General features: G+C 40.1%; 2 protein-coding genes and 1 long non-coding RNA gene across 14 annotated transcripts; 1 reads left to right on the top strand and 2 right to left on the bottom strand.

The window, feature by feature from the left end:
* Window positions 1-165: 165 nt before the first annotated feature.
* On the bottom strand, window positions 166-9,279 carry zgc:77486 (uncharacterized protein LOC405808 homolog). 3 transcript variants are annotated; one of them, XM_035648172.2, is made up of 6 exons: window positions 9,127-9,279; window positions 7,804-8,003; window positions 7,289-7,403; window positions 5,648-5,775; window positions 5,210-5,317; window positions 166-3,706 (listed from the first exon to the last, which is right to left on the bottom strand). In XM_035648172.2, the coding sequence occupies exons 2-6, from the start codon at window positions 7,961-7,963 to the stop codon at window positions 3,558-3,560; spliced, it is 660 nt and encodes a 219-aa protein (XP_035504065.1). In that variant the 5' UTR covers window positions 7,964-8,003; window positions 9,127-9,279; the 3' UTR covers window positions 166-3,557. The 3 variants fall into 3 exon arrangements, with proteins under 3 accessions (XP_035504065.1, XP_035504066.1, XP_035504067.1); XM_035648173.2 differs by lacking the exon at window positions 9,127-9,279 and adding an exon at window positions 8,186-9,111; XM_035648174.2 differs by lacking the exon at window positions 9,127-9,279 and having other exon boundaries at window positions 7,804-9,110.
* Window positions 9,280-9,347: 68 nt separating this feature from the next.
* plin3 (perilipin 3) lies at window positions 9,348-17,220 on the bottom strand. 2 transcript variants are annotated; one of them, XM_035648169.2, is made up of 8 exons: window positions 17,075-17,220; window positions 14,807-14,896; window positions 14,336-14,531; window positions 13,941-14,023; window positions 13,292-13,523; window positions 10,843-11,183; window positions 10,352-10,570; window positions 9,348-10,030 (listed from the first exon to the last, which is right to left on the bottom strand). In XM_035648169.2, exons 2-8 carry the CDS (start codon window positions 14,873-14,875, stop codon window positions 9,890-9,892), a joined length of 1,281 nt encoding a protein of 426 aa, XP_035504062.1. In that variant the 5' UTR covers window positions 14,876-14,896; window positions 17,075-17,220; the 3' UTR covers window positions 9,348-9,889. The 2 variants fall into 2 exon arrangements, with proteins under 2 accessions (XP_035504062.1, XP_035504063.1); XM_035648170.2 differs by lacking the exon at window positions 17,075-17,220 and adding an exon at window positions 15,485-15,517.
* Window positions 16,683-26,568, top strand: LOC118318482. Of its 9 annotated transcripts, none has more exons than XR_007032050.1 (6): window positions 16,683-16,938; window positions 17,515-17,594; window positions 18,580-18,676; window positions 20,766-20,899; window positions 21,220-21,369; window positions 24,928-26,568. It is a non-coding gene; the product is annotated as an uncharacterized LOC118318482 (long non-coding RNA). The 9 variants fall into 9 exon arrangements; XR_004795734.2 differs by adding an exon at window positions 18,386-18,448 and having other exon boundaries at window positions 18,580-18,666; window positions 20,763-20,899; window positions 21,220-26,568; XR_004795731.2 differs by adding an exon at window positions 18,386-18,448 and having other exon boundaries at window positions 21,220-26,568.
* Window positions 26,569-27,653: the final 1,085 nt, after the last annotated feature.

Here is a 27,653-nt window from a genome sequence, read left to right as displayed (position 1 = left end):
GAGCTCGTAGATTTACTGGTCTGGAGAAGCAATGAAACCAGGTGTGCTTGCAACTGTTTGCCAGTGAAACTGCAACAACTGGACTTTTAAATGAATTGTCAATTATCTACTAAACAACATTCATCCAATAAAAAAGCATGCAAAAATAAATACAAAAGACAAGTGTAATTTAAAATAAACTTTGTGATTTTATTGTTTTATACTTACTCTTACACATCATACAATCCTAAATTTTGAAAAGAAAAAACAAAATAAAAGAAATCTGGTGGTGTTTCTGGGGGACTGGAGTGCCAAGGGACAAGAACTACAGCTTAGTGAACATTGTAGATTTCATTTCATGCCCCTCAAGCTCATCTCGAAAGACAATATGAATATTCTTTTGTCCTTCTCTTCTGCAGTTAACAGACTCATCATGACTCGTGGGTTTATCATTGTGATCGATCAAAACCCTTGCATTATGAAGTCACTGATTATGAAAGTTTGTGCTAAAGACAGGATTGAAGACATCAAAATCATATCAAAGCAAGAGAAAAGAAGGAAAATAAACACATATGTACTGATAATATCTAGATTACTTAGGTACGGTTGCCCTAAATGCTGGTGCCAAGTCCTTCACCCCACACACAAGCAAAACAACTTTGTTCATCCAACTGTTCCAAATCACATGTAAGAAAATTGGGCCTAATCAATACAAGGGACGAGTAGTTTGTAAAAGGACATTGCGGCATATTGTGAGAATTACGGTGTTTTACATTCAAACTGCTCATGTCTATTAAGAAAAAAAATGGGGTTGTGATGAGCAGTCAATAGAAAAAAACCAAACGTTGACCATGAAATTCATGATTTACATAGCTGAACAATCATCCCAAGTTTTTCTCTGAAAGGACTATCAGTCTGTAAAAGGAAACCGATCATTCTGTAGATCATTTTGTAATGGAGGTGAATATATAAGATGCACTGCAGGGAACAGAAAACAGCAGAGCTGCTCTGAACACAAGTTCCCCTCAATCTGAAAATTATTGTCCCTGTACATAATTATCACTCAAGAATCCCCATAAACTCCTTTTGAATTTGAATGCTCCACTTGCGGTGAAAGGGAGGAGGAATTCAAATCAGAGCCAGAAAACAGTCCAAGTCTTGCCGTGTCCATCATCATCCCTAAGACTTTCACATGAATCCTAGTTAAGGCCAATGTTCCATTCAGGCGCCAGAGTAAAACTCGACTAGGTCCAACATGATACTGTGTTCACAGGGAAACGTGTCATTCATGTCCAACCCATTCTGATTTGGCTTCTTTACAACACACATATACCTTGCAACTTCAGATCAAAATCGAGCAACATGTACAAGGAAAGCTTTTGATAATGAAAAGATGATTGCCCCTCTACATCTCACAGGAGGCCTTTATAATTTTTGAGTAATATCAAGGGTTATATGCTAGGAATAAACTTCAGTGGCAGGGTAAAATAATGGACCGGAATACTTTTGGGGCTTGTTAATAATCTGACAAATATTCTAAGAAAAGAAAACAACCCATGTGGTCTGTGATAGATACTCATGGTAGATAGTTACTGAACATACTTTGGACATAATCATTGGCAGATGCAAATAATAGGGAAAACAAGTTGGTAAACAAAAAAAAACCTATGCCATTTGTGGCACATTAATTTTTTGGATAATTATGAAAAGCACTTTTATACACAGTACTATTCTCCACCTTAGTCCCCCACCTTTATTACCTGGCAGAAATCTACAATAAGATTATACTATATGAATAGGAGCCATATGGTATTTACATTTGGAAAAAAAAAACACTGTAGAGTCCTGTTAACTTGAACCTCAAGGTTGCAGCCATGCATTGTGCTACTGCTGTGTGGCTTTTTAAACATTCCAGCTTCATTTCAAACTGTGCAGTCAGTTACTAAACGGTAACTCACACATGCATGTAAGATTGATCTTCCTAGAAGAAGCTAGCAAGAGGCGGTCTTCGTTGTTCAGGACTCGTCTGAATCACATTGTAAAAGCACAGCACGCAACTCTGGAGCATTGCGACAAATCTTTACGTTAGCTGAGCGGGTGTGTCAATGTGCAGAGGAACTGCTGCGACCCAGGTCAGTTTTCATTCAGCATGTGTCAGTGGTCTGCTGGTGGTTAGAGAGACATGGAGATTCACTCCGACTCCATCAAACAGAAAAGGCCATTTCCTCAGCGAGGCTGCTATATGGATCAAATATAAACTGCAAATGACCCAGACGCTGAACAAAACTGAGTAGGTGTGGCACGTTATCTCGTGCTCTGCAGTTGACACACTTTGTTGTGCTTTGTTTCTAAATCCAAAATTATGGACATCTTACTGCACAATCTTAATTGTAACGGCTTAACTGGACTCTAAATCCGTCATGTCAGAGCTTGTGTATTTTTCTTCAATGGTTATATAATTAAGATGGAATTACTTAAATATAATTGAAAAGGTTAAATGCAAATCTTAATGATTTGCTGACACATGCTACCAATCCTCCAGCACAGACCAACCAAACGATAAAAAATAAATAGAATGCAATCACACAATTCAAGCTAACTACAATATATTAATATAGATCTTCTGATGTCATACGCTCATTAAAACAGAAAAAAAACAACACAGAATTCAATCACTCAGTTAAGTCAAGGTTCTCAGTTTCCCCTACCCATGCCCTCCCCTCCTTCCCTCTCCAATAACTGTTCATGCACCCAATATCAGTATGATAAGTCAATATATCAAAGAGAAACATTTCTGGAAAATGCTGACACTTGGGAGTTCAAGGTGTGGTGACCCATTGAATAAAGGTTGGAGTATGTGTCAAAAAAAATGCCAATTTGACAAAAAGTTGACATCATTTTCAGTCTGGGAGAAAAGAAATTATATTCCAAAGCCCTTAAAAGGTCTTGCTGATACATGAAATCTTGCAGTAATTTTTTTTTGTTTTTACTCACTAGACCCTTAAAATTGACCTCTGTGTCGTTATCCAGGCTGCGACACATTCTCTAACAGCTTATTCCTGTCTCATTTCAGCCATCTTACAGGGATTGTATAAAAATAAACCCACACGGTCCCCCAAATTGAGAAACAAAAAGGGGTAAAATCAAATTCCTTCCCTTCCCACACAGCAACGCTAATGTCCACAAAGCCCCTACAGCTCTCTCCCCGACTCTCGAGCAAACGTACACACACACACATGCTTTCATACAAATACACACACACACACACACACACACACACACACACACACACACACACACACACACACACACACACACACACACACACACACACACACACACACACACACACACTGTCACACAAACACAGGTTCAGCCGCAGTCACTACCGGAGAGAGAGAGAGGGAGAGGCTGGTAAGGGAAGCGTCGGGACAGTGGCTGCGACCTCACCACCCCACCCATCTTAATACCATGTTCAATACCATGAACAAATGAAGCCATGATATTAGGTGTTTTCATCCAAGTCGCCATTGTTCAAATTCACAAAGTCGGAGAGACTCTCTTTTGCACTCAAGTCCTCATAACTTCTGAATTTTCTCAGCCACCACGATGGGGTTCTCCTTACGTATGCGGGCTGCCGCTGCACTCCGGTAATCATAGGGACAGTCGTGTTTGTCGGAATAACGGTGAATGGCACAGAACAGGTTGCCGCAGCGACAGTCAAAACCTTCAGTGAAGAGTGGTAAAAAAAGTGTCAGTCAAACAAAGCTTGATCATAAACGTCACGACAGAGTTAGCACCATAATTATATTTAATAGGACCTGCCCCGACAACACTATCTGGGTATATTTGCTCTTTTACAGCATATAAAAGTATATCTAATTTCTAAAAAATACTGTACAACAAAAAGCTTCCAATGGTGCGTTCACACCAAACGCGACACAAATTTTCTGTGCGATGAGATTACACACAAAGTCAATTTAAGTCAAGTGACGCGAAATTCGTGTTTACTCGTGCCGGGCAACGTGAATGGCATGGATGACCTGGCGCAAATAATGCGAATTCAACTAAATCGCCTCACTTACTGAAAACGTATTTGTCTGACGCATGTTGCGAAAAGATAATTAGTGTTGACATCCTCCCGACGTCACTGACATCTACGTCTGATCGAAAACAGGCGAATATTCTCGCGCTGTGTTTACTCGCGTGAGTAAGTAAGTAGGGGCAAACAATTTCCTTTGCGGTTGGTGTGAAAGCAGCATTATACAGAAAGCAAAACAAGGACATTAATAAAAGTGTGCAAATCAGTGGAAGTTTGACTGGACCATGAGGATACTGCCATTATCAGGCTGTATTAAGGCCCATTTTCATTTTCATACTGAGGATTGTGATCAGGATAAGGCATAGACACAAATATTACTATCACACATTAAAAATGGCCCCTTCAGCTTCTTGAGAGGTAATTCAGTACATTGTGAAATGCCTCGACATGCACTACTCAATTGCAGTACGTTAATTTTTGCAGCAAAGTTTTTGGGTGTGAGGAAAATAAAAGTATTAAACAACAAACCATAGGCTGGTCGTGAGATTTTGGATATGTGGGTTACAGGGATTTCATCTTGTTAAGCCCTTGAAAGTAGCAATAAATCTTAAACCATGCTTAAATTTATCAATAATCCAGGAAGCTCAAATGGCAATAACATGGTGCCATCTCTTGGTAAAACTGTAACTGGAGATTTTTGCACCTGCAGGTGAAAGAGTTGTTACTAAGAATAGAATTATTAATAGTTATTAATAAATATTTAAATTTTACTAAATCTTTTTTTATCAAATCAGCAGAGGACTGACAAGACCAAGTCAAAGCTTAGATCCTAGTCAAAGATCAAAAAAGACTTCCAAATCACGATACTGAAATTGGTTTGTTGAAAAGATTTTTATCTTGATGCTTACACCAGAGTTTTGACAGTGCTGTTAATTAAAGATACTTGTTAATGTCTGTTTTATTGTGACACCCAGTGCCACAAAATATTTGGAAATTGTACCATAAGAAAAAAATCAGATAAGGAGAGGAAAGTCCCAGCATGGGACGTTTATCACTAGTAAACCTTTGAACCATGTCAGTGCCTAAGAAGAGCTCACTGCTCTGTGTGTGTGTGTGTGTGTGTGTGTGTGTGTGTGTGTGTGTGTGTGTGTGTGTGTGTGTGTGTCTGTGCTCCATAAAAATACTCACCAGTAAGGCCAACTTTCTTTCGGCAAGAAAAGCAGCGGTTCTTTTTCTTGTTTTTATCAGGGGTTTGGTCGCCATCAGATGAAGCCTGTGCTGCTTCCCCTGATGGCTCTGGTGGGGAAATAAACAAGCACAATGGTGGACACAAAGCTTATTTCCATTATTTATTCAAAGAAACACTTAACTGAATACTAATGCTAACAGTAGCCCAAAGGAAACATTGAACATATGGTCAAATGTTTTAATTATTCTTTTTTTGTCCAAACTTGGAGGGAAAGGGATCTTACAATAAGTCTACAGCTGAACAGGAAAAGTTACAAAGGTTCCGCCGTGTAGAACATTTCTTCATATCCCTTCTCCTAAATAAGGAGTGCCCTCCATTGCCTTGACTGCAACTCAGTTTGAGACACGTGAATTGATTTGGCTTTCTCTGAGGTTTACCCGTGCTGTTGGAAGTACCCTCCTCTTCTCCCTCCTCAGCCTCTGCTCGATCAGAGTCTATAGCGCCTGAATCCTGGGAGATGCTCATAGCGGTCATCTGTTGTGTTACTGGGCTTGGAGAACTAGGACTGACATCACAACAAAAAATAAACTTTTGACCGGACAGGAATGATTTTCCAATTCAGACAAAATAAATGAAAACTTAACACAGCTCTAATTTCATTGGGTAGTAAACGGCACAGAGATTCATGTCCATTTTGTTTGCATGAAAATGTTGGTGACACCGTCCTTAATTTCACAGACACCTCCAGAGCGACTTATCACAAATAAAAACATTTAGCTATTCTGAATCTTTTATTCTTTTTTTTTTTGTGGCATAAATGATCCATTCGTTTTTTTGGGTTACTGACGACAAATGTCTTGAATCTTCTTCAGCAACGTTGTGACAAACTACTGAGAAAATTCTTTGATGAGTTTTCGCAATCAACTTTCACGAGACACACAGCTATAAACAAGCAGGCCTATTGACACAGTACAGTGGATACAATTCTCCATGACAATACTATGCAGAGGGAACAGGCACAAATCCCTCCAGAGATTCTGTCAAACTGGCAACAAAGGATTGGACTTTTTCCTAGACATTCTCTGATCTGTTTCCCAAGAAACTTACAAATATAAATGTGGGTCTTACATCAAACAGCAGTATATTTACTGCTTAAATAATAAAACCCTCGAATCTTCAGATTTTCATTGTTAAGATCAACCTTTGTCTATTGTCTGTATTTGTTTGGTTTATGTGACAGTGGCATCTATGACAACATACACAAACAGGTTATATTTGTTATTTCAAACAAATCAAAACCAGCTTTAGAGCTCCTGGAGATCATATTCACAAACTTGTCTCAACCATCACACTTTCTTCATAAATCTAGTGAAAATCTAAGAAAATCTATTTTACAATTTAAAAAATAATTATTTATTGGCATGACTACAGCAAACCATACACGGGGACTACCAAAATGCCGAATTACAAAAATTAATCAGGGTCTGCGACAATTATTATTACTGCGCAGCAATTTTAAGAACAGGCCCTCAAGCAAGTTTTTGAAAGTATAGAGCAGTCATCTTCAGCTTTTTCTTTCAATGTCAACTCTGAGCAAAGGTATACTATATTGCTGCTTTTGCTAATGATATGGGAAAAAAATAATAAAAACTTCTTCTCTTCAAGTCTGCTTGAACATGGAATTACAAAACAATCCCGGTAAGTTCTGGCCTTGTACTGTGCTTCGCTGACAAATAGCACTCCTGTTGCTTCTCTGTAAAATAGGCTTGGGGATGAGTGTAGCACGTTGATGCTGGCTCTTAACAAAGAGTCATCTGGTAAAGTGGTGAAATGGCTGTAGTATAATCCCAGAGTACGTTGATGAATAAAATGTTAATATATTCACACAATACCTTACCATCTCTGATTTTTGCAGAGGCATACTGTTGTGCTAATATTAACTGATGGGGACTAATGAGAGCACCATGTGCAGGATAAGAGGCCAAAGTGTAAAAAAATCAATAATAAGTCTGATTTGCTTCTGAAAAAACATTTCACAAAGTACACTGAACACTTTTCCCATCTTCCAGTCAACATACCTGGTTGTTTGTTCCTCAGGTGGGGTCCCTGCTACATCTGTGCTGAGCTCTGAGGTTGTGCTGTCCACCAAATTCACACCAGCTGATCCCGGCGATCCTGCTGGTGATGTAGCAGCTGTGTGGGGGAGAGAACAAGTCTGATACCACGAACAACACAAAACCTGTTGTTTTGGCCTTGAGCATGATGCCTTTATATATCCTTTTCTTTAAAAGAAAGAAGAAGCATGTTATCATATGGCACTCATTGCTTGTGTTTGTCTGGCATGATCAGATGTACAAAATATGAAACAACAGATAGGATATGTCACTCTCTTGCTTTCTGAAGCCACAGTGCATGCAGCTGCCGCTACCTCTGTGCTCCAACCCCTTTTAGCAATTTTGAACACCCCCATGCCTTGACAGTTTTTCAGTGATCCCCCTCTTCCAAGTTCTTGTCTTTTCCACTTTTCAGACCCATATCCAGCTCCCCTCCCCCCTCTGCTTTTTTTATAGGTCACGCTCTCCCATCTTCCTACCTTTCTCTCCCGGGGGGCTGGATCGCCCCCCACCCTGTTGTCTCTGCAGGTGTTCCTTGTAGCAGACGGAGCACATGCCGTTGGTGCGGGGGTTACCATAGAAACCGCATCCCATAGTGCAAAGCATTGGCACCTGCGTCTGATTGGTCTCCTGAGCCATACTCTGACAGAGGGGGTAAGGGGGATGGGAGAGGACAGTCCTGGAAATGGGGTTACAAGAAGTTAGTCAGAATGATTAGCAGTCCCTGCCAGATTACATTGTCATTCATTCAGCTAAAAGAGCTTGGAGACTGGCATTAGAGCACGAGAGTGGGGTTGGAGCAGAAATGTGTCTTTCTTTGTAACTAGTAACTTAGTGATCCGAGGGCCGTGGCCGACTTACTGAAGCTGTAATGAACATCCGTCGAGCAGGTTCAAAATGTTCTGGTTTTGTTTTTTTAATATCAACAGAAATTAAGTCCAACACCGCAGAAGGACAAAGCCCAGTTTTGCCACTGAAGCAGAATTGAACTCGGTCCAACTTAAAACACTGTTTTAATCCAAATGAATGAAATGCACAAGAAACAATACCTGGCATTTATGACAAAAAAATTGGACGGCAAATAGACACGACAAATCACCGGAGTGATGCCCCTCCTGCAGAGCAGCGGGTTTGAACGTATTAAGCTGTGGATTTGTCCCAAGATTACGTGCAGAGCTGTCGTGTTCGGCTCCACTGGAGAAAAACAAGTTCAGAGTCTGAGAAACCCCCAGCGAGCTCAGCTGTGGCTGTGCGCCCCATCGCCGCGCAGCGAGGTGTTCTGTCCACGACCAGGTCAACACAATCGACAGCACTAGCTCCACAGATGCCACCTCCGAACGTACACGACACCTACATGGACCCGACGACTCGGCACACGACCCAGACACAAAACGCACAGCTGACTGTCTCCAGTCCGAGTGGATCGGCAGCAGAAAACAATCGGCGTCCTGTGTCAGTGGAGCGGACACTGTAGCGTTAGCAGACAGCCTCGGTTGGACGTGTTGTTCGTCCGACACCACATACAAACGCAAACAAAGAAGGACAGAACTCGCTCGATATCCGCCCACCGCGGTGGGACAATGGAGGGGATGAAACAGTAACGCGTCCTCGGCGACGAACTGTGAACAGACCGTGTGTTTTAAAATCGAATAAACGCTGAGGTTAGCATGCTAGCGTTAGCCGAGCAGCTAGCATCACCAGCCAGCCCAACAACAGCGCGCTTCCCGACAGTGTCCCGGCGGGCTTTAAACCGGTCTCCCGCCGCGGCGGTCTCCCGCGGCGGTCCCGGGTGAAGGCAGTACCTGAAATGCGAGGTACCGGGGCTGTCGACGACCCTGGACTTCAGATCTGTACAAGTTGAGTCGCCAGCAGAGCGCGGCCTCCTACAACGCGCTAGCTCGCGACATTCGAAACAACGACCATGACGTCATCCCAGCATCGATTCAGACGGGCCATCACTTACACACACACGCGCGCGCGCGCGCACACGCACACACACACAGACTAAAATGTGACACTCTTCTAAAATGTCTTTAAAGACAATGAAAGTGTCCAGGATTTATTGACATAGCGTTGATTGACAGTTCTTCAGCTGCTTCCATACAGTAAACACACGAAGGTTCTCATACATAAAACTGAAATTAAAACAAAAACCAGCAGATCAAAACACAAATGAAATGCACTGTGAATAACACGTCACTACAGATGCTTTCATGTGTCCTTTTTTTTTTTAAAGGAAAACTTAGGATGCCCCTAAAATGGCCTGGACAATAAAATGTGGTTTAGCACTTGCTTTATATTATTTGTTTTAGGCAAAACAGATGTAAAAATATATATATATTTTTAATCTTTTCCAGTATTAATAACAAATTGCAGAAATGACCCAATGACCTTGGGTCAGTGCATTCAGTTGTAATATATTCTACTAAACGCTAAATCACAAATGTAGTGTCGTTAAGCAAGTTCGAATTTAGTGAATCATGGAGACAACATCACACGAATATGAAGCTTCTTTCGTTAAAGCAAATTGATTATTCACGGAGAAACACAACCAGGTCTCGAGGACTAGTTGTCTGGGCCAGCGTGCTCCATCGCCACATCTCCCTCGGCCCTTTCAGTGAGCAGAGGAGCAAAGGGCCCCACCAGCCAGTTGAGTGGTGTGTTGTGAAGTAGATACTCCATGACACCGTCCACAGACTGCTGAACCTGGGAACAAGTACATACGGGTATTGGTCTCAACAGTTTCTTAACCACATGCATAATCAAAGCAAACATCAGCTAAGCTTATATGCTAAAAAATAAATATGCTAAGCTTTATTGTTGGTGGGAAATATTGAGGGACTAGTTGTGCACATTACTGAAGACAACATAATGAGCAGATAACTCTGAGAATGGATGTTTATGTAATATCCTTAGGAATATTCTGTTTATTTCCTGTTCGCTAAGACTCTACAGGTATTATTTAATCACCAATAAAAGTATAATGGAAGGAATAGTTGTGTTAAGTAATAGTATTTATTATTGTACTTGGGCCAGGTGGTGACGGCTGCGCTCCAGAAGGAGGGGTGTGAGAGTGCTGGTGTTCCCCAGAGAGGACTGCAGCTCCTCAGCTGATCGCCTCGCGCTGGTCAGCTGCTCCTGGACCGCACCTGGCAGACCCTGAGCACTTGAAACCACGCTGGAGCTGGCTGACCGCAGCTGGTCACTCAGACCACGGACCATGGAGAGAGCCCGCCATTCCAGCTGCTGTGAACAGAAAGTGGCGAATACAATAACCGTTAGATGATACAAAACAATCCCACACGATTGATGACAATACAAAAGCCACTAAAATGCAAGTATCTTTTATTGCTGAAATAAGAACTTGTTTTTTGTCCATCTCAGAGAAATGGGATCATGTTCAAGATTTTTTTTACAGTCTGTAAATGTATAGTACATGCACTATTAATGCTTTGATAAATGCACAAATAATCTTGTTAGGAAGCTTTTGTTCCATATCTAATTGCTTCAGCCTTGACCTCAGATTCATCTTTGGTCCCATCCGGCTCTGACTCTGTCTGTCCAGTTCCAGCCTGCTTCTCCTTCCACTCTGTCCAGCGCTGCAGTAGCTGCTCTGAGGCCCCTCCTATCTGGTTACTGGCCGTACCCAGGCTGGTACGGGCACTCTCGAGCAGGTCCAGAGTACTGGTAATCTGAGCCACCGCAGCATAGGTGGAATCCCTGGCATGCCGTGCACGGACCAGAGATTGCTGTAGGGCTCGCTCCTGTACCTTGGCAGAGAGTTTCCCCAAGCGGACAAAGTAGCTGGGGCTGTCCGGCGGAGTAGTCACCTCACTGGTGACAGGTTCAGCCACAGCAGCTGAGAGAGAAAATTGTTAATCTCACTTGCACTCATCAGCCACAACATTAAGATCGGTGACTGTTTTTTATGTTGTGGCAGGACAGTTTATTTTTTACGCCATGGAAAATAACTGAAACTACAAAATACTTTTCAATAATAATAAGGCCACACATATACACAGATCAGCCACATCAATAAAGCCACCTACCAGTTTTAATGAAATGGCTGATCAGTGTATATCTTCAAGGGAAAGGTTTCATGTTGCAGGGGAGCTAGAATTTTACATATGGCTTTAAATATTTAGGTGTGAACACACAGCTGTGATTTTTAGCACTGTATATCTGTTTCAACAACTCTGAAATGGGAACTAATGTAACAGCCATTCATGCGCTCCCTCTTAGTTTTCTAGTTTTAACTGTTATGTTAAAGAGAACGCTTAAGAAATTCAGTACATGTGCCGTCTGTGTGGCATGGGCAAGTGGAGATGTTTTGATTGATGGATGGAGGCTCAATTGGTTCCTGCTCTCTGTGCCAGCTATGGCATCTGCTCCGAGCCGGGTCACTTGGCTGTGACAGGGTCAAAGCAGATCTACTCGGGAGAGACAGGAAGTCTTCAGAGTCACTTCACTCCCGTGAGTCATCAGTGTGTAGAAGCTAAAAGTTATGTAATGTAACACTGTCTCCCTATGCCTCTGTTAAAAGCTACTTTGGTGGCTCAGCGGGCCTTTGCCACAGAAACCACTGAACAGATCCATCATCCCCCCGAGCTCTGCCATTATGTGTGCTTTGCCGATCACAGATACAGTTGAATCCTTTTCATATCCATAACCAGAGAAGAGGGCGGCCTCTTGAGTATTACTGCTACATTAGAGTTATGGCTGGTTGTCATGATAACATGACATCACTGTAGCAGGTGTCAAAACTGTGAGTGTTGGAAACTGTAGGTGCTTCACGGGCCAAGCTGACAGAAGGGAAGTTCACTGGGATGCTCTGCCTCCCTCTCTATGAATAGCATAAACCACTGATGTGTTCAGATCCAGCCACTTAGGCAGAATTAAGAACTTTGTCACGACCACTCCCACCTTGCCACATCGCACCGTCTTGCCTCTATAGTCAGAATTTATTCGGATCGTATTATTACATTTTCTGATTGATCTATAGCTCAATGGAGCAAAGACAATGCTGGCTAATAACTGTCAAAGTAAATGGCAAATAGTGCTAATGCCATCATTCTAACACATTACTTATGTAATAAATCAAGTTTAAGTAAAGTATAGTAATTCCACTTGCAATTTGGAAACTTACTCTCCAATATGTGTCACATTAAGCTCAGAGTAATGTAAGCGACATAGAGTCATTACGGAAACTATTTAATGCTTATCCTAAAAACAAAATAGAAGCATTAATAAGGCCGAACTGAAAGTATATGGGATACCATTGCCATGTACTTAATATATATAGTAGAACAAAAATGCAATTTTTTTTTTGTTCAAATCAAAAATCTGATTCAGGTGGTGTAGCAGCTCCTTAATTGCAATTGTAAAGAAAGTGACACTTTTGTTTGTGAGTTACAGGATAAAAGGTACAATCTGTGATTCAAATCTTAACAAAAGCATAACTCCAACAATAACATTTAAAACTTAGGCTCCAAAAAAAAATATTGATAGATCTGTAAATTCAAGGTGTGATAGTATGAAACAACTGAATTGAACTTGAAAGTGCTTTGTTGCTATTAAAGTTTTATATCAGATATATTTACGAAGCACTTCAATGAAACAGCCCTTTCTTTCTTTTAGTCGCAATTGGGGGGAGCAAATCTGGAATAAAACTTATCTTATCTAAAATCATATCTCTTTATGCGGTGAAAAACATTCATGAACAGGTCTTTAAGCCCTGAGCTTATCTTATTAGCTTATGCTCATCTGTTTGTTTACAATCATCTGTGATAACATGAAAAATGAACCACTCGTCCTCCATAATTAATTCTAATTGCAGCCTCGTTTCAGCTTAATTTGATCCAACTGTGAAAACACACCTGTCTATACCTCAGCATGAAAAATATGGTTTTATCACCCCCTGTTTTTTTTGGACTGATAATGTTTTGCACATTTCGGACAGCTACTGACCCAGCTCCCTCTCAGAGACCGGCAGGTTCTGGTCAACCCAGTCCTCAGATCGGCTGAGGGCCAGGCCCATCCCGCTGCTGACCATCTGGCCCATCCTGGTGCTCATGACGGTGCTGATACCTCCGCTGACTGCTGCCCGGGTCAGCTCGACACCACCCATCCAAGCCCCCATCACAGCATCTTTGGCGCCTGCCACCGACTGGTACATCATACCCACTGTGTTTGACATGACCTGAGGAATAAAAGAGCAGATTATGTGACATGCTTGGAGAGTAATGGTGGTGCAATAAAAAAAAATTCTGCATTGCTTTTATCCTATTAAGAGATATGACATTTGGGACAATTTGCTCTAAAAGGAAAGTAACAGCAACTGTTCAGATACCGTTGTTACGGTTACCTGGAGATTAATACAACTTGTGAGCTTATGCAGAAGGCTAGTTAATGGCTGGATCTATGTTTTTTCAGTGACTTGATACAATGAGGTGTACAGTAAGCTACCACAAGCTCTTACAGAGGAAAAACCCAGGCGTGATAATGTTACTAGTATATTCAATCCAAATGCAGTGCAAAAAGGAGAAGAAAAATAGCCTTAGCAACAGAAAAAAAAGGTTCTTTGTCGCCATTATAGCAGGATGGCTTTCTGTCTGACCTCATCTGCCGGTTGGTGAAGAATAGGCAGCTTCTCTTCCATCTTTTCCAGTCCTTTCAAGGCATACTCATTTACTGTAGCAACTGAAACACACACAAAAATTCCATTGGAATAAAAATGCAACCAGAATCCCCAGTTGAATGTGTCAGAAGAGAGCAATGCAGCAAATAACAAAAATAGTCATTAAACAGTTTCTTGTTTACTGTAGAGCAGGAGCTGAGAGGGTTTTTAATGATTTCTGTGAAACCTTGAGTAAACAATCTGCAAATTTTGCTTTCAGAAGAACAAAACTATTTTATGTTGAATTCTAGTCCCCTGACATTCATTCACAGTGCATTTAAATGCCGTTATTGCACATATATTACGTCATATTTTTCACATGGAGAAGATCTTACGCTGTGGTTCTATTCTGTCCAGAATAGGCTTGGACCCAGTGGTGGCAGCTGCTCCCAGGGTTCGGGCGCCGCTCTCTGCTACATCCATCACTCCCTTCAGCAAGGGCACATTGTCTTTGGTGCTGCTGTAGGCGCTGGAAACCACCTCGTAAGCTGAACTGACCAGGGGCAAGTTGCTCACTCGGGAAACAACATTCTAGGGAAAAAAAAGAAAAGAACATCCGATCCACCATTACTGTCATTGACAAGACATGAAACTTGTGAAATACAAACAGGTGTCCATAAAATACCATATATCATATCATCAAGGTCATTCCAGTAGTTTAAGTGAGCTTAATATTGGGATAATGTAATTACGGGATAATGACTGATTCCCTACAACAGCTCATCAAAATGGAGAAAGTGTCAGATGAGTTCATAATAGGCCTCAGTTTTGTAAACAGTGTCATTTCGAGTCGCAGCGCTCCTCACCTGCTGGTCTCCGTTAGCGGCTTCTGCTGCTGCAGCTCCACTCTCATTAGTCTTCCCACTGTCTGCCATTGTGACTGCCGGATTCAATCTCTGACACAGAATACAGACTGTCAGAAACATAGAATCACCTCACATCGCTTGATGTGCACATGCCTCTTCTATCTCTGATAATCTTTGTTTAAGTGAATTTGGAATCGCTGTTACATTGGGCAGTGTTACATAGGCAGAAAGGCAATGCAGCCATGTTCAATTCATTTATCAACACTATGATGCAACGAGGAGGAAACAGCACTATATAAATATATAAATGGTACAGCCTAGCTTACAAGTGAAGTCTACATGTTTTAAGTTAAAAGGGGACAATTAGATGTTGTACTTCTCCTCGCTTCCCACAGCTCTACAATTTGTTTAAGAATCTTTTTCTTTTTTAAGGATAAGATTGGTAGATCAAGATGTAGCATAAACACCTGCGATGTCAACTACTGCACAAGAAAGTGAAACAGAAATCAGCCAAGGCCTTCTTTAATCCTAATTAGGTACTTGAGTACATCACAAACAAAAGAAGAAATTCTGATGGAAAAATTTAACCATATCACTGGAAATTAACTGGAAGATTGATCGAAAATGATAACAATCAATGAGGTGCAAGTGAGGAAAGATTAGGATCGGAAAAAACACCCTGCAGCAACATCTTCCCTTCCTCCTCCTTCTTCTGATGCTCCCAGCATGTGGACGGCATCTGTCTGGGATCTTCCAGCTGGCACAGAGAGACGGAGTTGGACACCAATCCACCTGTCTTCACTACAACACTAAACTACAACAAGCGTCTGACATGCTCGATCTGATGTGTAGGGCCAATGAGTCTAAAAAGAAAAGGACATGATGTCTTTGATCACACTGCAGGAGAAAAGTGCAGCAGTAGCATGAGGACTGCATCCAACCAGCTGTTACATGCTGCCCGCAGAAAATGCTCAGGTAGATTTGTCTACACATCTGCCTGACAGGACGACCTGCTAACAGAGAAGAAAGCCTCATATCCCACAAAATGCACTTGAGTTTCGGGGGATGTTTATGAAGGATTCATATACATAGAGCTTTTTTATTTATCTAACACATTCTTTTAGATGTCAGAGTGAATATAATACTCTGTGTGATGTTTTTAGACTTCTGCAGCTCCAGATGATTTCTTTGGGATTTGTGTGATTGCAAATTGTATTTTGTTGCAACAGCTTTGTTGAGCAACTTGATTTTTATGGTTATTTTTCTGAGGCAGTTGATAAGATCTTCACTGGCTGTATTCCAAAACAAAGTATTACACTATGCTCCCCTGGTATCAAGTGTGAGATGAACTCAAGATTATTTTCAGAGACACAGTTCGTATTATGAGGAAAGCTCTTATGAAACACAACCAAGCTGTTGTAGACTTTCAGAAATCATGAGTGACACTGGAATCACTGGAATGTCCATGATCTGAGAACAGAGACACAGACATACCACCAGAGAAGGGTCAATTCACCAGAGAAGGGAGGACGATTAGGTTCTTGAAAACGAAACTGTACTGTAGATCAGTGGCATCAGGCCTGAGTAATCTCATGATGACAGGACAGGAAAGAAAATAAAATCTGTTACACAAACTTGTGGCTCTAAGTTTTTTTCCTTAGAAACATTGGATCTGTCATTTCTCAAGACCGTTAAAACCCAAATGAATCAACCTTGGGGAATAATAGTCTCATTGGTTGATGTGCTCATTTCTCATCTCGACACAGGAGATTGCTTCATCATTGAAGCTTGAAAAGGTTGAGAAACTCTTCCTTAGAACAATATAATATTTAAGCAGAGACATCTGATACAAAATGCACTTTTGGAAGTTACTGAAACGATGTGACAGTGTAAAATGTGATCATTAAATCTGGGCTGAGGTCACTAGAACCCCATGTCAGCTGCTGTTTGACTTTTTGCAGTGAGGAGGTGCGCAGGGTGTAACGTCACTACACAGCAGCTGTCATTGATGAACTTTACCCCTCAACGGGAACTGCGACTACCTGTCAACATCCCCTCAACAAAGGAACCAAACACTCGACCCCTGATGTATCCTAACTTCTGGTCAGACGCGACGGTCCACAATAAGAAAAGTAAGTTTCCTCAGCCTGCCAAGGGAAGTGGCGTTAGTTCAGTATAACAGCGGTTTACTTAGCAAGTTTAGCTAACTTTAACAAACGGAAGGTCGGTTTAAACATAAAAAAGGAAGCTGTCAAATCAGCCACTGACCTCACAGGGGGCTTATTGTTCCTCTGTCCTGCCGTGACCTGTAAGTCAGTGAACCGGGTCAGCCTTCAACAGTGCCCCGGACTCTCCGTCCCTCTCTCACTGGCGGAATCTAGAGTTGAGCACGGGCGGGCCAATGAGGGCGGAGAGTGGAAACTTTTAACCAATCAAATCACAGCACAGAAGAGCCCGTCAGTGTGTGTGTGTGTGCCCCAGCCATCCCGTGTGATTCAAATAATGTAAATAAAATCGTATAAATTCATACACAATAGGCTCACATGTTTACTGCTGTATCCACTCAGCTGTTTAAATGAACCAATTAAAAAAAACAAAATGATAATGATGGGATTTTAGTTTCTTGAACTTACTTGTACCTCCTCACAATGCATAAAAAGCCACAATGGAACGAAGTTAGCAGCGGTCCGACTATATTTTTGGTCCAGGTTGCCGGGGGACTTTTATTGCCGACGGACCGCTCGAAAGTTTGAATGAAGATAGAAGATTGAGGACTTTGAGAAGTAGGGTAAGTGAAAGGCTGTTGCCAAATAACTGTGATTAATCTCGCTATTTGACTTTCGCAAATGAGCAATGTTGTTCAATGTGTTTATAGTTTCATATTTCTGTACTCAACTGGAATCTAACCTGAGGCTATTATGAAGCTAGTTATACAGTAACGTTAAATTACGTCATTTGGGTTACATTGACTGACGTAGGGTCAGATGAATGTAAAGCTGTACCCGTGATTTAAGAGACTTTATAAAGAGAAGCTATGGAGAGAGAGAGAGAGGAGGAGAGGGAGAGAGCAGAGCTGTGCCGCTCTTTGTCTGACACTTTTAAACAAGCTCTAAATACTGTTCATATTCTTATTTAACCAGGTGTATTGTGTATATTTGCAACCAAACAAAAGAAATCCCAGTTCTATATTTTACAGGGATTTACATTTTATTTACAACGACGCAGTAAAACTCAGTACAGAATAATGGTAGTTTTTTTTAGTTCATTTGGTTAATGGTGGTTTTGATGTTGTGGCCAATATATATATATATATATGTGTGTGTGTGTGTGTGTGTGTACAGTATTAAACTGCATTAGTTTTATCTTGGTGTACTAAATGAACTGTCAAGTCTAAATATATGGGTCTACCAATATATTGTTTACAAAAATGCATATTGACTAGAAATTATTTAATATTATGTAAATATATATCATATAATATAAGTATTACAAATAAATGATTCAGGCTACAGCTCTAATAAATTTCAAAAATAAAAATGCTTACATAACTACCCCCCCCCCCCACCCCCACCCCCACAGGAACATTTCTGTTCAAAGTCCAAGATTTAAGAAGATGTCAGGGAGATTACTTATCTTTACCAGGTGACTTCAGTATGACACTCCAGATACTGCAGTAATGTTGTATAACAACAGCTGTAATTATATGAAATATTTCTTCATGTTTTATGTGAATATGAATGATTGAAGTATTTATTTACTTATTAATACTGTAGGTCTTCTTCAGTGTCTGTGACAATGTGCAAACTCCTTCTGCTGATGAAAGCCACAGGATGCTACAAAAAGGCACCAGAAGAAATCTTGTAAGCATAAGTTGAGTATAAAAGTTAATTTGAATATAGTTTATTTTTGAGTTTTCAATATATTCCAGTTAATCTACAGTTGTAAGCATACTTGTGAGTCACCTAAACGCATTTTTTTCATGGTTGATATGAGAATTTTTTCATACAACTATATTATACTGTATTATTTTATTATTCAGTAACCATTCATGCATAACTCTGGGTACTTCATTGGAGAAGTTATAGCTGACAATTTTTAACACAATAAAAAAAAACATATTTACCCAAACCATTCATTAAGTGTGCATTTATAGAAAACAACAATTATTTGCTTATCTGTGTATCATATGCAAGCCTGAATGCAAATGAAGGCATTTCCCTACCATATACTGTTTGTGCAGTCAGCTGACTGAGCTGTACAAATAGTCAGACAACCAATGTTAAGTGCAATTGACTGAGTAAACCCTGAGAGGGCAGTCTTTACCCATTAAGTCAAATTTCCCCCCCCTGCAGCCTCAGCCACACAGAGCTAGACTCATTCACGTTTACATCCTGAAGGTCTTTTCACTGCAGATGCACTTCAACTCCAGAGCATGCTTTTTTAAAATTAAATATTAATATTTAATCTTTGAATATTTTAAAATCTCCACAAAAATGGGGCATGGGCTCTAAAGGAGAACAGACGGTAATGCTAGTTTTATTTACTTACTAATTACATTGTCATGTGGTGGTATTTTCTGTGCTCCTCTTGATGTGATATCCCCATAATACTTTACCATTGTGAAACCACACATTGACTTCCCCTGCTGCTGGATGCTGTGTTATCCTCCCTAACGAGACTCTATTAACTCTCCCTTTTCAGTCAGAGAGGATTTTCATTATTCAACCCAGTATACAGTTTTCATTAGCTGTCCCTTTGTATTTTCCCAAACGCCTGCACCAGGCTCCACGCAAAGGAAACAGATAACTTCTATGGTGCTATCAGAAATTAATTGGATTGAAATTGCTGTAGCTTTGTTTTGGTTAAGTTAAAAATCCAGGGCGACTGTTCGGTTTAAACACTACTCTGAAGCTGTAAGAGAAAACTAGCATGAGGTGGTAAACATGGGTCTTGACCTGACCACAGCTTTATGACTCATTTCCCTCGTATTTGTCTGATATTTTTATGAATGACAGAGCAATTTCAATCCCTGCATTATAAGCCTTGAACTAAAAGACAGACACACATACACATATGTTCAAATCAGTGCCACCACACTCTCTTGCAAAAGAGACCAACATGTGCCCCAAAGGCTCTCATCTGTTCCTGTTTAACTCTTAACTCTGCTTCTATGGATCACTTATTAAGGCCAAAATTGTTCTGGATATTGACTAATTTAAAGATAAGCATATAAGAGGAAAATCACTCATCCCTCAGAGTAAAATGATCACTCCACTCTCCCCCACTCCCCTCATTCACTCTTTTGTTCCTGCCTGAAGACATACCTTTCAAGATAAGAGCAATACATTGGCAATTTGACCATATTTTTCATAGATATGAGAGCAGAACACCTAAATCCTATCCATACAGATTTAATCATAAGACGCCCAATCCTTTTCAATACTGAATAAAATGCCTGGTTTCAAATAGTTTGGTCATAATAAAATGGAACACACACACTACTCAGTACAACACAAAAATGGTAGCATAATCAATGGTGCAAAAAGAGATGAGATGCATTCAGTATACATACAATCAGTACAATAGCCATTATCTTAGTTTATAACCCCATTTAACAAAAAAAAAACCCAATCAAAAACCATAACAAACTAAACAAATGATGATGAAGGGATCACCATAAAAGATTTAAGATGTTCAAATCCTAAGAATGTTTTATTAGGTCTTTGTAGCATTACACATGGAAGGTTGAAAGTTTCAATAAGAAATCCATCATTATCAAACAGCACTTTTGCAAGGGTTTGGTCCTGGATAAACAGGGAAAGGGTAGTTGTACTGTAATGAAACACCTTTGCTCTGTTTCATGTTTAGTGCTAAACCATATGTCTCAGGTGCACAACGAAAAAATTATACAACCTTCATTTTCCCTCCTGTTTCCCCTTCTGCTCTTCATTGTCAGCAGCCTTGGAACTGTAGGAATTACCCCCCATGCATTATTAGCTGACCAGATCTGCTTGGTTTCATCTGAACTACACCGTTGATGGGAATCTGATTTCTAACATCCTGCAACAAATTTCCGGAGACGTGCAACACAAGGTATCAGTAACATACAACACAGCGACAAATCATCTCCAGGTTGAAACTGGAGATGGACCTTTGCCCTTACTATATTTTGCCCTATACCATATTAATACAGCAGAAACCATGCATTAGATATGTGAGAGAACCATTCTGTCATGTTGAAATAATAAAGGGACCGGATGCTTACTGTAAGTGTGTGACAATATGATCTAGAGAGAGTTTCAGTTCAAAGCAGTGGTCTGACATTTTGAAAGATGCATAACATAACTTTACATAATCTGCAACATAATCTTCTTATTTATCCATCCATTATCTATACCACTTTTTCCCTCCAGGGTGAAAGGTCTGAATCGGGATTCAAACCACAAACCTTCTTGCTGTGAGTTGATAGTGGTAACCACTGCACCACCATGCTGCCCAAGTCAAGGAAAACTGCTTTGGAAAGGTTCTCGAATCACAGCAGCATACAGTAGGCCTGCGTCGGGGTAATGTTTCACAGGTTTTTCCAGATAATAATATTCCCTTGGACACTAACTTGAATTTCAGGTCTTAGATTTTTCACACATCAAAAGTGAACTACGCAAACTTAACTAATTATGTGCATCGGAGTGCATGAAAGTTGAGCATTGCATCAAAAGCATGTCCATTTACAAAGTGTAGGCTCGAAATGAAACCTCATAAAAGTCATTAACTTTATGCATTAAACTTTTTGCGAGAGTAACGGCCTTTAATCTGTAGAGTAAAATTGCCCTGCGAGGAAAACTTAACTGGCTACAGACGTTTTATGACTGTTGTGCCTTCGGCTTAAAGGATATTAGAAAAGTGATTTGTGGGGGAACCTCTTGCAGACTTTAAAAACACATAATCTAAAAGATTTGTGACCACACTCAGAGGTGCCAGGTCACTGACTGCAACATACAAAATGAAAAGCAACAAATAAAAGGGCTGTGTCCTGCAATGGCAAACAGGTAGTCTCAATTTTGCTTCCACAGAAATTGCACAATTTCCTAATTCTGTGTTTTATGACTTCCAATCGCTTTTTTTGAATACCAGCAGCTGCCTTTCGTTTCTCTGGGTCTCCTCTGTTTAGTTTGGTGTGCATATTTCACCCTCGAGCCCCAACAATGGGTCAGCTGCCACAGCGGAGGTGGAGAGCAAACATGGAAAGAGCTGACTGGCCATGAAATATTTATGGTTCTTTAGTGTTTTGATTGTATGAGTTTTGACAGCTATGGCACATTACTGGGACCCTTCTCCAAACAAAAAGACCTGTCTGTTGTGACTTAGAGAGGAGAGGCAAAGAGCATGCTTTCTCCACTGTACATCGATTCTAGCTTTGATTTTTTTCCTTTGTCCTCTCTGATTATTAAAGATATCTCAGAATTTTTTGTATCGATCCCCTTCCCTTTCAGTATTGTTTTCATCTTCCACCATGTTTTCCAATATAATATTTTTCAAATCTCTTAGAAAAGAGTGCTTCACTTCTTTCATCTTTCTGCCTTCTCTTTACCCTTCATATCCCATCGCATAACCTCTCCCTTGTCATCTCTGCACCACTTTCATAATGACAGATTGATGGCTGCCTCTGCACTATGTCACAGTAACACATACTTCACCAAGATTGGTCCCGATTAATTTACAACAAGCTGATTAAATCTATTTACACACTGACCGTAAATAATTTCACATTTAGTCTATTTAAATCAACACTAAGTAATCAACACTTAAATTAATTACAATGTCAATGTTTGACTCAGCTGCAAGTGCTAGAAAATAAACAAGTGCATTTATGAATAAATGAATAGTAACTGTGAGAATTGACAAGAAAAACGAGTTAATATATAACTGTGTTTTCTTGTTTTCACATACAGGAGATGAACAAACATCCATCATTTATGAAAGCCAGACTTTTCGTTGCTCTAATTCACAAACAAACCTTTGCTGTTCAGACCTTATTTTTACTTTACTGTTTACATTCTACGCTGGGAACAGGAACAATTCAAAATTGTGCTCACGGCCTTTATGTTTTGTATGAATACTGGAGCAGCCTCACACCAGGGACTATCAATATCAAGGTCATTTTCAGTTTTTAAAAATTTGTTACTGAGTGGTAAGAGTGAGTGCTGTGGGTTTTAGGGTTAGGGCTGACAGCCTATTCTTAATCTAAAAAACTTCTGTCATCAACACCTCATAAGTCAACGCTATTAAATTAACAATAGAAAACATAGTAACCAAATCAACTGATTCAACTATCTAAAAGCTTCATATCCATGTTTTTTTTTCAATTAAGCATTAGATTATATCAAACGAGTGTAATTATAAATCTCAATCATTAAAAACTAAGAGAAATTATAGGTAAAGATTGTTCAGCAAATATATGATCATTTAATATACTGATTCAAAATGTTAACATCCCGCCTATGTGGACACTTTGCTCTATTCCTAATAAGTACCAATATAGAGCTTTGTAAATTTGTTGTTTTGGGGCATTTGCTGACAAGGCGGATGCTGTTTCGCAGACCTCTAGAGGTTTCTTAACAATGAAACGTAAATATGGGTCGCAATAAGCAACTTACGGAGCAGGCTATGGGTTGGTTTTTATGGGAGAACAGTCGTGGAGCTGCTTATCAAATGACTGAGCTCCATCATTTAACAATGACTTGCTGAGCCTGTGAAGTCACTGGGTCTGATCACATGAGCCCTGCATGCGGTCTATGCGTCTTTGTTGGCAGCTTGGTGAACCATGTGATTACTTTAGTGAGATAGGAAATGGTCACAGAGACTGGAGACTGAGGAATCTTTATTTTGCGTTCACATTTCGGGTGAAATGGAAGTTGGCGGACAAAAGCTTCATCTAAGTTTTGCATAAGCATATCTCCTCCTGCTGGTAACACACACAAACACACACTTCTTACAGTGGCTGTGCTGCCCGTCCCCTTTTCCCCATGTCGTAGAAAGATTAAAAAGTGCATTCCCCATCAAAGGTTGTATGGCTTTTTTTGCAAAGCTTTCTAATGGCAGCTCTTTTCCTTTTATCTGGCTCAGGTCTACAGCCCTGCCTGCTCTGACACACTCTCTGAGTGGGATAAAAGCAAATGGATGAACAAAATGAACATTTATTTATTTATTTATTGCCATCGCACAAACTTTGACAAGAGATGAAATGGTGTAAGTTCCTCTGTTGAACATGGCTAAAAGTTTTTGTGTCCTAAATCATGTGTATGCAAAGTTGCTGGAAACAGAATATTAAACTAATCTGGGGATTTAAAAATACATTTTTGGAGAGCAGTTTAATTTTAGAGTAGTGTCAGCAGTAACTACAGTATGTACACAGAGAGTCATTGTAGAAGTCCTCCCTCCCTCCCTGCGTCTGTTCTGTGCTACTCTGCAGGGTTTCCCTAAATAACTCTTATTTTGGGGAATTGGTTGGAAGATGGATCCAGAAAAAGCGGGTCCACAAGGTCTATGGTTCGATCCCCGCCTCCTCCAGTCCATGTGCCGAAGAGTCACATGGGCAAGGCACTTAACCCTGATATTAATGTGATTAATATCAGGATGTGATTATAACGTGATTGATAAAAAGCACCGTATGAATGTGTGTGAATACTGTGAAGGGCTTTGGGTGATCAGTAAGACGATTTTATTTTGTGTTATGTAAAGACAGTCCATTTACCATTTTACAAGTAAAAGTTGAGCATTCAAAATTTTACTTGAGTGAAACTACAGAAGTATCTTCAGAAAAATCTACTTAAATCTGCAATATTTGATTTTTTTAAATTTAGGCTAGCAGGGACAACGTCATGTCCCTGCTAGCCTCTGTTCCACTAGCGTGATTTTGGGAACATTCAGAAACAAATTACCATTAACTAGTTCAACAAAGTTAGACTTTGTGAGCACAGATAAAACTGCAGCTTGTGTCAACAAAGTGCGTGCTTTGTAACTTGGTTTCATCCATATCCATAAAATTTGGTTATAATCTTTCTAGTTGTAATCTCTAACAATTTCTCCTGTGTTCAGTCTTCTCTGTATTGCTGTTATTACAGACATGTTTGAGCTCACCGAGGGCCCTCGACTCACGTGGACTCACGTGGACTCACCGCTTCTGCCGAGCCGTGGTGGTCAGCCTCCTAGGCCGTAGGGGGTAAAGGATTTGCTAAAAAACATATTATAACATACATAACACTAAGGAACATCCTTATCTTGTTGTTATGTTATGCACTTTTGGGTAATCTATTCATGGTTGAATGCACTTATTGTAAGTCGCTTTGGACAAAAACATGCTGCTAAATGAATGCAATGTAATGTAATCTTCACGTTTGAAGCCAGCCACATGACATTCTGAAAGTAGCTGTTCCAAGGCTGTATTTTTACTTCCTTGTGTAACAACTGAAGGACTAACATGTTGTCATGTGGTAGCAGGTTCAGGTAGAACTTATTAACTACATAGAAAACCTTTTATAGACTAAGTATATTGTATGTACAACATGAGTAACTTGTAACTGGTGAATGAAGTGAATAAGAAGTAAAATATTTCCCACTTTAATAGAGTTGAAAAGACAGATAAAGTAGCATAAGATGGAAATACTCATCTCAAGCATACGTGCCTAAATATTGCACATAAGTGAAACTGTGTAACTACAGAAAGATGTTTTCCTCCTATAAATGACAAATTAGATTCATGATCAACGAACTTTGTGTCCTGCCTATACAAGTAGCCAGTAGCTGATTAAGGCTATTATTAGGTAATGACTTGACTTGTATTAAAGGATGTTACTTCACATCACAGATTTGACCCTCCACATGTGCTACTGTTCAGTAAATGTACCATTATTACATAACTGTCACTAGAGGCCCAAGTGGCAGCAAAAGTAATACAGTTATTGCTAAATCTGCAGTGATTGAGTAAAAAGGCTTGGTTAGATTAAAACACTGTATTTGGGTGGAGTAACAGCGCAGTGCAACAGCTGGGACAAAACAATAAAAAGTGTGAGTTCTCACGCTCAAAAGACACACACACGCACACGGAAACTCCTTGTGTATTTTTCGAAGTCTTACTGAAAAGGGAGTACATGTCACACAGTGTAGTGAATTGTTTAGTGTTCTTGTCCCAGGCATATAAAGCCTCGGTGTCTACTTTGGCTGAAAAGACAGAAAACCTTTAGGTTTGGGTTCTTTTAGACACACGAGACATGATGGTGTGTATGTGAGAGTAACAGATGCCTAATAGATGCCTGAATAATGATACTGCTGTCAAAGCAGTGTCCTCTGTTGTACCTGCATTTAGCTTGTACAAAGACTTGAAACGGGTCCCCTCTGGAGGCCGTGGAAGAAGTTTACCGGACAAAGGAAACTTTCTTTTTAAGCTTTAATTGTGGAGGCTGCAAAGTCACATGCAGCATGACGAGATAAACCAAATTAACAATGTCAATAAGTATAACAGTGCTGGTGCACGCAAACTTTGGCTGTGTAAATATAGATAAGAAAATACAAAACAGCCAACAACAAGCAAGCCAAAAAAAAAATGTCCCTCAACCATATCATTGTCCGATAACAGTAGGCCTTCATGTAAACTCCACTGAATGTCACTGGCTTAAAAAAAAGGAATTTGTATACTGTTAGCTATGATGTGCCAGCAGCAGCCTTGTAGATCCCTCTTCAGAATAAATCTCCACATCCAAAATCAAGTAATGAAGGAGACTTTTTTTTTTGCACTTCTCTCCCTGTTGGTCTTAGCTCCTTGAACACATGTAACCCAGCGCAAGCATTATCCACTAACAGCTGTGTGTGAAGGCTTTTCCATATGTTTAGCATTAAGTATCAGGCCTTTGTACTTGGGCTCATGAACAATGTTCGTGGGAGTAACACTAAAAAAACACAAATGATTTAACGGCCATATAAAATACATGCTCCAAATTGCTAAGAGCAACAAATACGATGGGCTGAAGGCTTACTGAGATTTAATGAGACTAAATTAGCCCTTTGTTGTGTTAATTTAGCCTCAATGAGAATATGCAAAAGCAGGAAGGCCTTAATCTCAGGGAGGGGAACTGTTGTCGAAAAAAAACGTTTTCAAGTTCACTGAATTATTTCATGTCTTTACACTAAATGGGACTCTGAGGAATTCTAATTAGATTCCAATAGATTTTCCTGTCAATATGTATTATTTAATAAAGCTGCTTCATAGTTACTGTTTTAGGAATATTGTAGATGCCAAAATTATGTAAATAGAGCTACAGGAACTGAAAAAAGTAAAAACTAAACACAGTTTCTTGTATCTTACAACATGCACAAGACTGGTGCTTGTGTTTGGTCAAAATGTATCACCTTGGCTAATTCCAATCCACTGAGTGTCTCTTTTGTTCAGTGAGTCTCTTCCAGGTACTTTCCACATTGCAGCACCAAATTCATAATGGTCGCTATTATCGGAAAAGCTCTTTGAATCCGCCTTGTGGTTTCATTTTAGCGTCAGCACTGAAATCATTTAGACATTTTCTAAACCGTTGGTTGTCTTTTTGTAATAAAGATTTCTTGGAATAAAATGTGCCCAAGAGAACAGTGCTCTCTCTCAGGTACGCAACTACGGCTGTCTACCCAATGACCCGTTTCACTCGTCATTTCACCACCATTAAATTTAGTCCATACACATTTAACAACAGCATTTCAACAGTATGTAAATATAGTCATTTATTGCTAATAGAAAAGAAAAGTTTAGATCATTTTAACAGCACATTAATGCATGACAAAAATACAGCACTTTACAGCAGAGTCA

This window comes from Scophthalmus maximus, chromosome 13 (genome assembly GCF_022379125.1).
Source record: "Scophthalmus maximus strain ysfricsl-2021 chromosome 13, ASM2237912v1, whole genome shotgun sequence".
NCBI lineage: Eukaryota > Metazoa > Chordata > Actinopteri > Pleuronectiformes > Scophthalmidae > Scophthalmus > Scophthalmus maximus.
This window is presented reverse-complemented; position numbering and strand designations above follow the sequence as displayed.